Below are 14,820 nucleotides of genomic sequence, written 5' to 3' on the forward strand. Positions count from 1 at the left end.
CATTGGTCAGTCTTTATTCTTATTGTTTTATTTCATTAATCACTTACAAAAGGTAGTGCAAATATAAAAGCAGTTTTTTGCCTGCTTCAAAACAATACAAAATTTGTTGATGTAATTTTCTCTCAATAAATAAAAAGCCACGCAAGTGCAAAATTTTCAAAAAAGATCAGAGTCTACACATCTTTTTTGTAACCACAGACAATACCTTTGTCAAATACTCTTAAAGTATTCCTCTTTCCACAGTAATGTGGGGTCAACAAATACTAAACTGACCCTAGAAGAGAACAATCTACAAAACAAATAATGTGGAGGAGAAAAATGTAGATTTCTTTGCCAGAGATAATTTGGTGAAGCTACAGGGCACAAGGATCCACTGTGCCAACTTGAAACATATCTGATTTATTTAGTATACACCTTAAAACAAGTTGGGCTGTCAGAAACTGACCCCAACAAGTAAATTAACATTTCTGCAATGCACAGGCAACTGACACACAAACTAAAACACTTGACTATTTGCATTAAGGCAAAGGAAACATGTTATATCTTAGACACTGTGCTGGACTGTTTTACAGATCCCACTGTTCTCTCTCAAATTTACAAGACTGGGGGACTGGTTTATCGGCTAGGAGCCTCTCTTCTATGCATACATGACTTTTCGGGGGAATTAACCATTTACATTCCAGTTACAGAAATTGTGTAATATTTGATATGAGTAAATAGTTACGGGTGTATCCAGTGTGATTTTTAACAATCAAAGTAAAACTTTTGGTTCAAACAAAAACAATTTAATCCCAACTGTTGCAATTGAGGTTAATCATGCAAACACTCTGTTCATTATTTTGCTTAGCCGTTGGTGTAGCTGAAGCTATAATGGCCTGGGTGAGCTGTGCTCTGAACAATGGTCTTCTGATAAGCATGAAATACCACTCCTTCATAATTAAAGAATAGAAAAACGTGATGTTGTAAAGGAAGATATCTTAAACACCACTGACTTCAATATGGACAATAGGAAGAAGTAGTTTGATGTTAGATTGCCCTATCAAATGTATATTGTCATCTAATCAGGTAAGCCACTTGAAGCATAAGCTAAAGATTGAGATCAATTTGCTGAGTTTTCTGAATCTCAGATGAGCATTCAGAAACTAATTTCTATATTCTGATTTATAAATCAGTCTCATCCATGTGCAGATGGAGGGCCCAAGTACATTCGAAGACTTGTCCAGTGACATTCCTCTTCTCAAGTCCCTCTTACAACCAGCTATATTGGACCAACATGATGCTTACTGAAAGAAAGAAAAAAAAAAGCAAAGGAAGACATTTTAGACAAACTCTAAAAACCCCTGTGAAAGAGGAAAAAATGTGTTACATTATTTGTGAAGGGTTTTAAGAGACATAACAAAGGCAGTTGTCCAACTAACAGGTTAGTCAGAAGCCCTGGATAATGTGGAAGATGGAAGGAAAACAGACATCCTTGTTATTAATGCAGTGATACTTTACAACATGGACATTCAGTATGATATCATATGGAAGTATCTGCCTACTTTGTCAGATACATCATTATTTGTTCATTTGGTATACATGGGTTCAAGTGTGCTAAGTGGCCCGTCGTCTTACCGCGAGTTGTAATGCCTCGTCGTCTTTTGGAGTCTCTTTTTCAGCATTTCTCTGAGAGCTGTAATCCAATAATGACTAGTCAACATGACTGCTTATGTAAGATCCAGCAGACAGGAAGCTAGGAAAATTTAAGGAAATCTAGAGAAACACCCTCCTCACTCACATGACTATAGACCACCCTTCTATGAAAGAATAGAGCACACAAACACACAAGCCCTGTCTGCTGCTGCCCGGCTATCTCTCACAGCCGAAATATCCAAATTTGTGTGGGTGTTACTTTGAGATGCAAAATACTACCTGTTCATTTCTGAGAGCAGAATTCAACAGGTCACCACAGCATCAACAAGGATGCGGTCAGTCATTATTGCAAGTAGAGTTTGTTGTTACACTCAAAAATCCACATAGCTGTTATATATTCATATCACATGGCCCTCTGGCAAAATTTGATAGATTACTGAGAGGAGGGGGAAGAGAGAGCAGTATTCACATAGGGCATGGGGTCTTCATATTTTTTTTATTTAGAATAAAAAAAATTTGAAGAGCCTTTTCTGCAGAAAGAACCATGTAATACCACCAAATGTCACATTTTTATACACCATTGACTGATGATTATGAAGATACTCTCCTGTACAGCCAGTTACAGTGCACCCAAAGTATTGAGACCCTTTAATTTTTTTGTTATTTTGCAGCTTTCATTTTTCCCCCCTCATAAATCTAAGCTCAATACTCTATAATGACAAAGCCTCACAGCAAGGAGGTTCTGGGTTCGAAACCTGCCTGCTGCGTGGAGTCTCCACATGTATGTGTGGGTTTCCTCCAGATACTCAAGCTTCCTTCCACAGTTCAATTAATGACTGCATGAATGAGAGCATTAATGGTTGTTTGTCTCTGTGTGTCAGCCCTGTAACAGACAGGCAACTGTTCATGGTGTACCAAGCCCCCCCCCCAATGTCAGCTGCAACTGGTTCCAGCCTCCAGGGATAAACAGCATAGCTGATGGATGGATGGGTAAGTATTCAGACTCTTTACTCAGTACTTCGTTGATGCACCTTTGGCAGCAATTACAGCCTCAAGGACTGTTGGTAGACAACCATTTCCAGGTACATCCAGAGATGCTTGATTGGATTCAAGTCAGGGTTCTAGCTGGGTCAATCTTCATTCACAGACCTGTTCCTAGGCCACTCTTGTGTTGTCTATGTGTTCAGTGTTATTATCCTTTTGGAAGTTGAACCTTAAACCCAGTTTGTGGATCAAGTTTTTAAGGAAAACTTAGAGTGTAGAATATTTTTAACAACTGAAAAAGTGAGGGGGTCTGAATACTTTCTGAATACACTGTAAGCATTGCACAGAAATAACTCTGCCCCAACAGGAAACCAAAGGCGTGCCCCTAACAACATTTAAGAGAGGTGTCCTAATAACAACCACTACTTCCTATTTTGCAAAGGCAGATTAACCAGTGTGAAAAATTTAATAAACGAGGGCAATTTCAAGCAGGTACTACAGATAGTAATAGCACAGTGCTTGGGCTGATCTTAAAATACTTTATCTATCTATCTATATATCTATATATATATATATATATCTCTATGTGTGTCTGTGTGTGTATGCACATATTATCTACCTTCTGTTTACCCATGAAGCACAAACACGTTAGCAAATTATTAATCTGAAATAGTTTTGCCAAATATATAAATAGCAAAGATAGTAATCGGTTGCCAGTTGTTCCTATCATTCTTTACACCCTACCTTGGGAGTAGGTGTGCCATATACGCTGATGCAAATGAAACACTAATTTTCTATGCCATCTTATCTTATTTGGTCATGTAGATGTGTGACATCCATGGAAACCAAATAGGAGACAACAGACACAACCAAATATTAACATATAAATATACTCATACAGGAATAGAAAGAGATTAGATAATGTAACCATTGCATTCTCTAATTGTGAACACTGGGGATCTAATGATTCTTAAACTGAGACCAAAACCACACTACAAATGTCCACAATCTTGCATCATGATACAGGAAGACAGAACTGCAGTACTTAAATGAGGCACTTGGGGCAGAGTTCTCTACTGTGTGACTGACCGCTCTATGCAGGAGAGCACTTTGAGGGCTAATTACAGTGCCCACTTGTTGGCATTGTGGTAGAGAAAAACTTAAACCAAAAAGCCTTACAAATGCACACAACTTCAACATGCAACACTTAACAGACAAAAAGCTTTGACTGTAAGAAAATGCAAGTTGGAAAGGCTGTGAAAAAGGATAAAGGAATGTTAATGGCTGACCTGAGGTAGAAACAAAAACATGGAAAAGCCATTATAAGAATAAAGCCATTTCAAGGGTTAGTCTGCAAAGTTAAATGAAACAAATTTTACCCTTGTTTTTTCCCGCTGAATGGCCAAAGTCCATAGTGATAGCAAACACAGCAAATGGCTGTAAGTATTACTCCTACTTTGAGAAAAAAAATTGACATATTTGAAGATGATGAGTTGAAAAAGATGACTGGCCATGAGACCAACAAACATATTGCAATGAAGTGACACCATCCTGACATGAAAGTTAGACTGGTAATCCCTTTTATGAAATTATTGCAATTCAGAATCAGAAATTATTATATAAACCATATGCACATGCCATGGTAAAATTAATATCATGTACAAAACACAAACCACAGTTAAGTGACACATCCAGTCATTACTACTTGAGTATGTTCTAGTGACTCAGTGTCCATTTGTTTTTACTCGTTGATCCAAATAAGAACATGATGCCCTCTGGGAAATTCCAGTCTTGTGAGGCCATCATGATCTTATTTTGGGCCAATATTATCTCTTTACATTTTTTATCTACTGTTCAAGGATGAAGTTGAAACTTACCCACACAAAGCAACACCGCTACAATCGATGCCAGTTTTGCTGTCTGTTAAAAAATAAAATAAAATAAAATAGATGAGTACAGGGAGGAGGACAGAAATTAATCTAACATAGCAGATAACTTTGACAACTTACGAGAGCTGCCATTTGGGTCAGGAGTAACTGGAGCTGTTGAAACAGATGTGCAGTTAGACACTGAAATTTAATCTACTGTATCTGACACAGACATTTCAAATATGGCTGAGCAATGTTTTGAGGAAGTGTTGATAATGTGTTTAGCCCTGGCTAGTGTGTGTTGCAACTTCTATTAATTAAGTGTGTGAGTGAACTACTGTATATCAATGTGTTTGCTTTACATATACAGTATTTTGCAAAAATTATATGTTCTGTGTTAAATCTATTCAAAGTCCACAAGTGTATATTTTAGCCAACTGGACTGTGTTAGATGGTACATTGTGATTGTGATTTTCTGCAAAGTCAAAACTACAAATGGATCAGTGTTACCAACAGATTTCTAGTAAAGTAAAATTATATAATTATTATAAATTAAGAGTGCACAATATGGACAATAATCCTCCACCAGGGTACATGTAAATTTCTATCACTATATCATGGTACAGTGCAATTTTATTGGGGGGGGGGAATCAATGGATTAAAAAAAAAATAGATGGGAATATCAGTTCTGGCAAATCCAATGAATTCAATATCTTACAAATCAAGGTCACAGTACAGTAATTCATCTCATGCATGCAGAAAAATCATATAAAAATGCAAGATTTGTATTAATGGTGGCTATGCATGAACATGAACTCTACCTGTCTGTTTCTTTCCTGAAGTAGTAGTAGTAGTAGTAGTAGTAGTAGTAGTAGTAGTGGTGGTAGCAGGAGTGGTGGATTTTACTGGAAAAACGGAGGAATCAGGATTAGGAGGACAGTGATACTGACATCAAGGATGTGCACAGATCACATACATGATGCTATTAGTCATTTTACTTATGTTACCAATTCATAATTAAGGGGTTGTAGAAACTAGTTAAAATCCACCACCCCATACCATATATAGTTATAATCATAATTATAATTTAGATCACAATATAAAATTATGATATGATTTTCCTTGATAGAAATTTAAGAAATGTTAAATTTGATTAATTACTATGCTTAGACAGCATGCACAGAGATGAATCACAAAGTGCCAGTCATGTCACAGGTATAGAGGTATGCACTGAATAACTTCAGTTTTAGATTAGTTTGGTTAGAATTTAACATTTCAGTTGTTCTTCTACCTCAGATCTGTGAAATGTTAGGGTTTGTGTTCTGACCATAAAGAATAGCTTGAAACCACAGTTAATAGTCTGGTTTCCTCAATTTTAAATCAGGAGCAAAAATCTGCCTTTAACCTTGAAAGAAATTAGGATTTGACATTCATCAAGACAACTATTGATAGACTGACATGAAATTATATTGCCCAGCTCTAATTTACATAGAATTTTTGTGAAATTTATTTAGCCAACCGATTATTAATTTGCAATTAATTTTGATTGAATTATTCTGAAATTTTTAATTTGATATCAAATTAATAAATGAATAAATAAAGTTGTAATTTCATTTCTTTTCTCCACAGACCTAAATCCACTAGTAATTTTAATTACTGACTTACATTGACATTGTGGAAGCTCAGGTGTCCATCTACCATTTATACCACAGACCAGGGTGCCCTGTCCTATCATGGTGTATCCAGATTTGCACTGGTATCTCACTCTAGCTTGGGGTCTGTAAGGGGGCGGAAGGCCCTCAATCCTGTCAGCATTTTCAATTTTAGGATCTTCACATTCAACAGCTGGCAAAGAAATAGCAAATTTCAAAAATTGTCCAAAACACCATAATCAATCACAGGTTATGAGTTATTTATATCATTTTGTGAAGTTTATTTGGCCAACAGAGGGTGTGTGCAGTTAATTTTATTTAATTATTCTGACATTTTCAATTTGATATCAAATAAATAAACGAATGAATAAAATTTGTAATTTCAGAATTTGAATAAAAGGGGCTTTTGATGGAAAGCGAAAATATTTTTTGAAAATTTGTAGAGCCAGTTTTTCAAATGGTGGTGTTAAGCAACTTGATGACTTTTTTAAACACCCTAGCAATATAAATAAATACATACATTTATCTGATTAAGTAAATCACATGTAGAAATGTGATGAAATCTGAAATTAGTGTAAAATCACAGTCATACATAAAAATAAGGTTAACCTTTCTTTACAGACCTATATCAAGTAGTAATTTTAATTTATGACTTACATTGACATTGTGGAAGCTCAGGTGTCCATCTACCATCTATGCCACAGACCAGGGTGCCCTTTCCTATCATGATGTATCCAGATTTGCATCCATATGTCACTGTATATTGGTATCTGTAAGGGGGCGGAGGGCCCTCAATCCTGACAGCATTTTCAATTTTGGGATTTTCACATTCAACCACTGCAGGCAAAGAAATTGCAAATTAATAAAATTGTCCAAAACAACATAATCCACAGTATGTGAGAGTATCAATCACAGGTGAGATTGCATTGGAAAATGTTGAGAAAGGTGGAAAAAGTAATTAAAACCACTTACCAACACATTGTGGTGGATCAGGCATGAAATTTCCATTCTCTGAACAACTCAATGATTTTGATCCATTGAGTGTATAATCGTTTTGACAACTGTACATTACAACATCTCTATATTCATAGTACTCTTCTTTCTTTGGATTGTAATTGCCATGCTCAATCATAGGTGGTGGTCTACAGGTAACCGCTGCAAAATAAAAATGGCATCTATTTGAATGAAAATATACTTTAGAATTTTTTTAAGTTTTTGCTAGGTCTTTGTGTGTTTGTATTAACACTCAAAGATTACCAACCTTCACATCTAGGCAACCTGCCTTCCCAGCCATCTTTTCCACAAGTGAGTCGATTCTGGCCAACCAACTGGTAACTAATTAGGGGGGGAAAAGTTTGACCTCAGACAACAAATTTCAAGAGGGATCCATATTAGCCCTTGTATTTCACATGACAACACTAAATAGTAAGGAAGTCCTACTGAATACCCTCTGATTGGAATAGGATGTTTTTTGATTGGGAGTCATAGTAGTTGCTGACATTTTCAAGTTAAAATATGGTGCTTGCATTTACATTTTAAAAACTAATTCTAAGAACATACACCATCAGAGTCATTGGTTTATTACTAACCCTTGGTCACAAATGATCACAGCTGTATCACCAAACAAAGTGTCTTGAGGGTAATCAATTTGTCCATGTGAAACTTCTCCAGCAGAGCCACAGTTCTTCCCTGAAAAGAGAAAACAGTCATAAGGATTCATTTCCCCCCTTAAAAATTACTGGATAAAACTGCACAAGTGATTCAACAGACTGGTCAATTGATATTTCCAGTCACTCATCAACAGCATTCTCATGTTTCTGAGAGATTATTTGCTGGAGAGTTCCACGTCAGAGAACACTGCCAAAACTGGTTGTGAGATATTGCTGCTATTAGTAATGTGAAGGAAGAAAATCAAGTGCTGATATTCACTTTGGCATTTCAGTCTCACAGGACTCCAGCTGCCAGCATTGCAGGTAATGAGTGGGGACCCTCCTGCAGCCTGGTAGCCCACATCACAGGCAAAAGAAACTGTAGTCCCATCTGGGAATGTATTTTGTAGAATGTCATTGCCCTTCAAATTCATGTTGGGTCCTGGCTCAGGTACGGGACAGTTTTGAGCTGTAATGACGAAGAAAGAAAGAAGAAGTTAAGATCAAACACCAGCTCGTGTATCAAATAACGCATGTGTCACATTAAACCAGTCCGTACTGCCACTCACCTTGAGCAGTAATGGCCAAGGCAACACTGCTCAGCAGAAGGAAGGAAGTGAGGCCCATGACGGAATCTGCAAGTCCGACCAAAGTCAATGAGCCGTTTCTGGTGAGGAAAAACGTGAACGAAAATAAGAGTATTAACTTTGCGATGATTCCATTCAAGCGTTTCAGCGGAACACTTTAAATTACAGACGTGTAGCTAACGTTAGCACGCATCGCTAACACTTAGCCTACTTATCGAACTAAAACATGAATATCGCGTCAGTTAAGGTTTAAATCCCCAATATTAGATATTATTATATATATCCAGTCGCATATTCAGGCATATTGGTCACTGAGTAATCTTTGAAGGTGTATGCGCTTAGCATTGTTACGGTTCTTGGTCACGTAATTTTGAAAACATCAAGCCAAACACCATTCAAAATATGTCAATATTAGCCAGCTGACGTGACGGTGCTTGTATAGCTGAACTTACGCAACTAATTCATAAGTAGTCTGTAGAAACAGTTTCCATTCGCCAATTCGGCATACGTTTAAAAAGGAGAAACAGAAAGACGCCAATACAGCGGTGAAATGTTTGGCGTTAAAGCCAGTACATCACGTATGTTTCTCCCTGTGTCGTCCTCCATCAAAAACACTCTGGGCGGTAACGCGTCTCAGTAAAACCAACGACGTAAGCCCGTTATACTTTAAACAGGATCTACGCCGAAATGACTAATAGATCCTTGGGTTAGGTAAAATGCGTTTAATTGTGTTCAACCGAGTGTGTGAACTTGCTGATGATCAGTAGGTCAACACATTCCAGAAAATGCATCAGATCTGGTCCGTCAACCCGGGCTGGGTTAGCTATCTAATAGATGGCGTAATATCAACAAACGTTGTTTTAGTCGCGTTAGCGTGGTATCGCCGTTCTGTTTCAGGTTAGTTATGTTTGAGGAGTTTGTTAAAGCATGGGATTTTAAGAAAACTTACCCTACAAAATGTGAAGAGTCGCTCTGCTGATTTCTCCCTTCCTCCACAATGGTGAAGTCACTTTTCACCGGAAACAGGCGTGGCTTTATAATCAGTGACGCAGAGCGTGTCCTTAGCCCAAAGTCACAAACTTTTGTCAGCCCCAAACATGGAGCCTTGATACAGACGAAAAACATTTATTACACTTTTATTAACCCCTGCAGTCCTCCCACCTACAGCTGTTGGGTCAGCACTGGCCCTAAGCCTAGAGAAAACCTGTGGGAACAAACAGAAGATGTAAACATGCCTTTATTTTTGAGGCCTATGTAGACAATATAAGGACTGTTCCGTAAAATGTGACATTTTAAGAATATGTGTGATGCTGATTTTCCGTCAGTTGTAATAATGTAGAATGTAATGTATCAGCCAAACCACTGGTAGAGAAAGGAGTAATGGACCCAACCCAGCCACTGTCAATAGGAGGAAGTGATGTACTTCCCACTGAGGGACAAGTTTCTGGTATTTCATCTACTTTGACTATTTTTCTCTCCTGTCTGTAAATTACACATAAATCATATAAAAGATCTATCAAAACCATAGTTGTAGATGTACAGTGGTAGCGGGGAAAGTCATATTTCCTTTTACATCACTTCTTAGTTGGAATAATTTTTGGAATATAAAGTTTTATTTTTAAATATTTTGACATTTAAACTCAAGCATGACAGACAATTTTTACAATACAGTCGTAGTAGTTCTGAATCAAGGATTAAGAGCCCCTACTCCTGACAGTGAATAGCCTGGTTCTTGACTATATTGAATTACTGCCCTTTACTGGAATGTAAATTCCAATATTGCTTCACAGGAAAATGAATGAGTCATCTGTTTATCTAAGATAGAGAGAGTGGTTTAAATTCTGATTCATACTTGCCCAGTTTTTTTAATTCAAATATAATTTTCTTCGTTGTCCGTACAACCAGTCTTCACAGTTACATCACAAGTTCAAGTATAATATCTCTACTGGGTCTGTTATAGTAGTACACTGTGTCTAAAGCTGAACATATTCCTCTGTAAATCTTGAGAATTTTAATATCAAACTAAGACATAAAACAGCTCATTGCATGCCAAGATTAGTTGCCAATATGTGGGTGAGGTGCATTTATACTATCCTTGTTCACATATACCTGCATCATAAAATTTCCACACCCTGCTTGTACCTATAATTGATTTACACTCACCAAGTAAAAACAACAGAGCATTACAAAGCATTATTTACACTATAACACATACTCCTTTTTTGACTCGTCTCTCAAGTTACAATAATGTAATAATAATGTATCAAAATGTATCAAAACAAAGCTAACATACTGGGGGGTTGTGTGAGGTCAGGATCTGTGGGTTTGGTTTTCCTGAGAAAAATTCTAACACACATCTGTATTACATAAATATCCATTGTATGACCTGTTTTCATTGAAGAATATCACAGAGGAAACAGCCACATTAACAATGAGAAAACAATGACTTCCAGAGAACTACCACAGTGACAGTCAGTGAGCCAAATGCTGCATTTTCTTAACGTGAGCCCTCCTCCTCCTCCTCCTCCCCCTCTTGGCACGTTTTTTGTGTCTTGTTTTTGTGTATTTAAGAATGAACCACAGAGATATCAACAAGGATGCAAAAGAACCCCAACGCAGCAATGCATACCAGAGTGGCATCCCAGACCATACCCTGAAAAGACAAATATTGGATGAGTGACTGATTTTCAGAATGATTCTCGATTTAGCTCCAGCAATTATTGACATCAAAGTGATTAAAAAGACTAACCAAAACAAATCTTGATGAGTTTTGTTTATTTGTAATGACTGGTTTCCTGTGTCAGTGTGGACTGTCATGGTTGCTTGGCAGGAAGTCAGAGTTGTTGTTTTGGCCGTGGTGGTGGTCATTCTGTCCGCACAGTTATAAATGGGTTGGCCTGATGATTAAAAAGGAGGACAGTAAAAGGCCATTCTTTTATGAGAGGTGCAAGGTACAAGACCTTGCACTTTGCAAGATAAGTATTTCATAACAGACTTAAAATTCTGAATTTTATCTTTAAAATATAATACTAATGGCATGTTATTTGTTGTTGTTTTTGTTTTTGCTTTTAAGAAAAATGAGACAATCCCAGTGAAACGTGGTGCAGTGTCCTGGCACAGATCTGCGAGGTTGGCGAGGAAAAGGTTGGTATGCTCTTTGCGACAGTGTCTTTCGTAGTATGACCACTAGGGGTCGTGAAAGTCAACTCTGACCCACAATGACTGTAGTTCATTATACTGTATAAACAATATAAATCATGCCTCAAGTGATTTATATTGTTTTAAGAACGATAAAATAGTCATAATGATAATATATTATTGACAGTTAATTTACAGTGTTACAATCACTTATTTTGCTTGAAAAGTTTTAAGATCTTTTTCTACAACTAATGTATGGGAAGTTTGATTACATTAAGGCGTGGTATTATGCCATCATGGCAGTTTATTTTAAGCAGAAAGTGAAGTAATGGGGCAGGAACCATTGAACAATGTGTTGATTTTGACACCAGAATCTTAAGGAGAAAAGAGAAGTGTCAAAAATATGCTGTCACACAGGAAACAACCACAGCCTTACTAAGAGAACAAAACTGACTGGAAAATATTAATTCAGTAGTACACATAGATGTCATGTTTTGACAACCCACAAGTGACAGAAGTGCCAGTGAATAAGCTTCCTGTTTGCCTCGGTTCTCCATTCACACTGTTTAACATTTTTAGCAGCCAAAATTGAAAGTATAAATGTAGATTGTGTTCGCTAATGTTAAAGGTCTCTTGTAGGAACAGCTATTCATAATAACATAAATGTTCTCTGAGGATTAGATACATATTGTATTTATAAGCATTGTCTTAAAGCACCAATAAGCATCTCTGATAGAAATATAAATTTGCTTAACCTGAAACCCATAGCACACTGTCTAAAACACACACGACATACCAAAACCACACTCACCATCCATAGTGGTAACTGTAATGTTCATACACTTTCTTGCATACCACAGGAAAAAGAGCGAGGCAAGTATAAGTGTTTGACTTTATCTCAAGGGGTATTATAATTATACCTGTAAAATCTTAAAATCTTTACCTGTAATGTCTTTCAGTACCTGCTGTATAATGATCATAAATTTGAGCCTGAGCAAGTGGTGCTATAAAACAATGTTTCTATTGTGAATTTGTTATTATTCTCTGTGAATGTGTTATGGTGCTTTTCAATGGTACTGGTTTTTTTTTGTTTGTTTGTTTGTTTTTTACACAAACCGGCTCTGTGGAAACTGTTACCAGTTATTGCCTTGATATATATATATATATATATATATAATATATATATATATATATATATATATAGAAGAGAATACAACATCCTGTCCATTCTTACCATGCATATTAACAACATAGATACAGCTGTTGTCTGCAGGCATCAGAACCTGCACAGAGAGGATATCACTCCCCTGACTGCTTATGTCGTTACTGGCAATACAGTAATAATCGCTGTCCTTTTCCACTGCGCCACAGTGTAAGTGCAAGTCTGAAGACAGGTGAAGAAGTAAGTCCTCGTGGTGAGTGCGTTGATACCAGGCGTAATGAATGCCAGTGCCCTTTGTGCAATCGCAGCGCACAGTCACTGGCTGCCCCCAACATGTTAGCCTATCCACCAGAGAGCTCAAGGGCCAAAGTCTGGGTTTAGACACAGGAACTGGCACAAAGAAGCAAGAAATGTATTTGAATCCATTCGGCTTGACAATAAAAAGGAAAAAATGTTCAAACACAGTCCATAAGTATTAGTGATATTATGATAGTAATGTACATTTTCTAAACTAATCATTAAAAGAGTTTGTTTTATTCTTACTTTCAGTGACGACCACATTAACGGAAGTCATGATGTCAGCATATATTTTGTCAATCCCAACCCAGTAGGCTCCAGTGTCATCAAATTGGAGACTTGTGACTTTCACAAACAGCCCTCTTCGTCCTGCTATCTATCATGTTAGACCTGCGTCTCTCATCAGGATGTTCTGAATCCGCCAGAATCTCACAGGTGTTTCTGGATTCCCCTCGACACCAGTACTTTTTACTGAACAGGTATCGGTTTGTGTCATACTTGCAGACAAGAACAAATTCACCTCCAATATGTGCTGTGATCTCTCTTTTATCACACTGGAGCTGAAGACTTGCTGAAAGACAGAGTCTAATTAGACTGAAACAGCTTATAGCATGGGTCCTCCTTGAAAATAAGGTGATGCATCTTAAGGCATGATGCACTTCATTGTTTGACCCACATTAACCATCTGAACTTTGCAAAATCATGTACAAATGACAATGACTAATGTGTGAAAACCTGGTGTAAGTTGTGGGCTGGGAACGCATGTGTTGGTTGTGATATGTTAACTTTCCCTTGTGAAAAACGTTTTGTATCTGCAAATACTTTCTATGAGTTAAACAAATAATTCCACATGAAAAATGTTTGTTAAAACGCTTTCATTGTTAAAGTATAATTTTCACAAGGGTAGAAGCAGTGAGTCCATAATGTGACAATATAACATAGAAAAACCATTCACATAATTGTTGCCAAAAATCATGAGCTTATGATGAACCTAACACTAACTTTCTAAAATGTGTTTGCTAATGTACACCAGTGTTCAAATATAGCACATGATACTCCAGTGTAACAGATGGTACTTTTACTTTTAGATTGATTCCCATTGCAGTTGGTTATTGGTAAATTTGCAGTTAGTAATAAAATGATGTTACTGAAGCAAATATTTTAAAAAAGGAAGGTAACCTTTCTATAAATTTTTCATTTACCAAAAGTAATAGAAATGTCTTTCCCACTTAGAAGTTTTACAGTAAATAAATAAAAAAGATGATTATTAATAGAAGTTGTAAATTATAGTTCACTCACCATCAAAAAGCAAAATCAGACACAGTATCTTCATGTTGATGTTAAAGCTGGGAGTATGAAATCTAAACCAAAGTCAACACTCAGGAAGCGTCTTAGGTGGACTGTGGTAATTGTAGCTTCCTGTAGGTCGCGTTGTTGGTATCAGAAATGCTTTTGTGTGTGGTGCTATGTTCTCAACGCATATATGATGTGCTGCACAAATAGGTCCCGTAAATTTTACGTTGTGCCATTTGCAAAAGCCTCTTGAAATATGTAGAGTTTTAGAACTGAGAAAACTGCAGTATCACCATGGCAACAAGCCTGTGTTTGACTTGTTCTTCCACCTTTGAGACCATTATTTCATTCATTCACTTAGACTGTGAGATTGTGTTGCTATTTGCAATATCAGAGTTAATCCTAGTCGGTGATGGTTTTGACAGTTTATTTAAACCACAATTTAACCACTCAGTTCCATGGTAAGAAAGGCTATTGTGTTAGATTACCACAAAACCACTAGATGTCACCATGCTACTGATGTAATGTACACCTGCTAAAGCAATGCATTGACAGTAT

The 14,820-nt window shown here is 36.9% G+C and overlaps 2 protein-coding genes across 10 annotated transcripts; both read right to left on the minus strand.

The window, feature by feature from the left end:
• Positions 1 to 6: 6 nt before the first annotated feature.
• On the minus strand, positions 7 to 9,487 carry LOC108887276 (membrane cofactor protein). Of its 9 annotated transcripts, none has more exons than XM_018682714.2 (14): positions 9,322 to 9,487; positions 8,355 to 8,452; positions 8,066 to 8,254; positions 7,726 to 7,825; positions 7,398 to 7,471; positions 7,109 to 7,291; positions 6,794 to 6,973; positions 6,150 to 6,329; positions 5,306 to 5,389; positions 4,626 to 4,658; positions 4,494 to 4,536; positions 3,996 to 4,068; positions 1,615 to 1,672; positions 7 to 1,283 (listed from the first exon to the last, which is right to left on the minus strand). In XM_018682714.2, the coding sequence occupies exons 2-13, from the start codon at positions 8,410 to 8,412 to the stop codon at positions 1,655 to 1,657; spliced, it is 1,215 nt and encodes a 404-aa protein (XP_018538230.1). In that variant the 5' UTR covers positions 8,413 to 8,452; positions 9,322 to 9,487; the 3' UTR covers positions 7 to 1,283; positions 1,615 to 1,654. The 9 variants fall into 9 exon arrangements, with proteins under 9 accessions (XP_018538230.1, XP_018538144.1, XP_018538848.1 ...); XM_018682628.2 differs by having other exon boundaries at positions 3,996 to 4,071; XM_018683332.2 differs by lacking the exon at positions 6,150 to 6,329 and having other exon boundaries at positions 3,996 to 4,071.
• Positions 9,488 to 9,963: 476 nt separating this feature from the next.
• Positions 9,964 to 14,781, minus strand: LOC108888262 (uncharacterized). The gene is given in 6 exon segments (XM_051071384.1): positions 9,964 to 11,025; positions 11,122 to 11,269; positions 12,745 to 13,073; positions 13,203 to 13,333; positions 13,335 to 13,540; positions 14,269 to 14,781. Coding segments are annotated over 6 exon segments (1,029 nt in total). The 5' UTR covers positions 14,303 to 14,781; the 3' UTR covers positions 9,964 to 10,844.
• Between the last annotated feature and the right edge of the window lie 39 nt (positions 14,782 to 14,820).

The sequence above is a fragment of the Lates calcarifer genome, linkage group LG6 (assembly GCF_001640805.2).
Source record: "Lates calcarifer isolate ASB-BC8 linkage group LG6, TLL_Latcal_v3, whole genome shotgun sequence".
NCBI classification, from domain to species: Eukaryota; Metazoa; Chordata; class Actinopteri; family Centropomidae; genus Lates; species Lates calcarifer.

Bases quoted from the DNA above. Each gene is read 5' to 3' on its own strand.
- LOC108887276 (XM_018682628.2), bottom strand. From the start codon at position 8,412: ATGGGCCTCACTTCCTTCCTTCTGCTGAGCAGTGTTGCCTTGGCCATT. The intron at 6,974-7,108 runs GTAAGTGGTTTT...CTTTGCCTGCAG, and splicing joins TGATCCACCACAATGTGTTG to TGGTTGAATGTGAAAATCCC. The intron at 4,537-4,625 runs GTAAGTTGTCAA...ATTTTTTAACAG, and splicing joins TGACCCAAATGGCAGCTCTC to ACAGCAAAACTGGCATCGAT.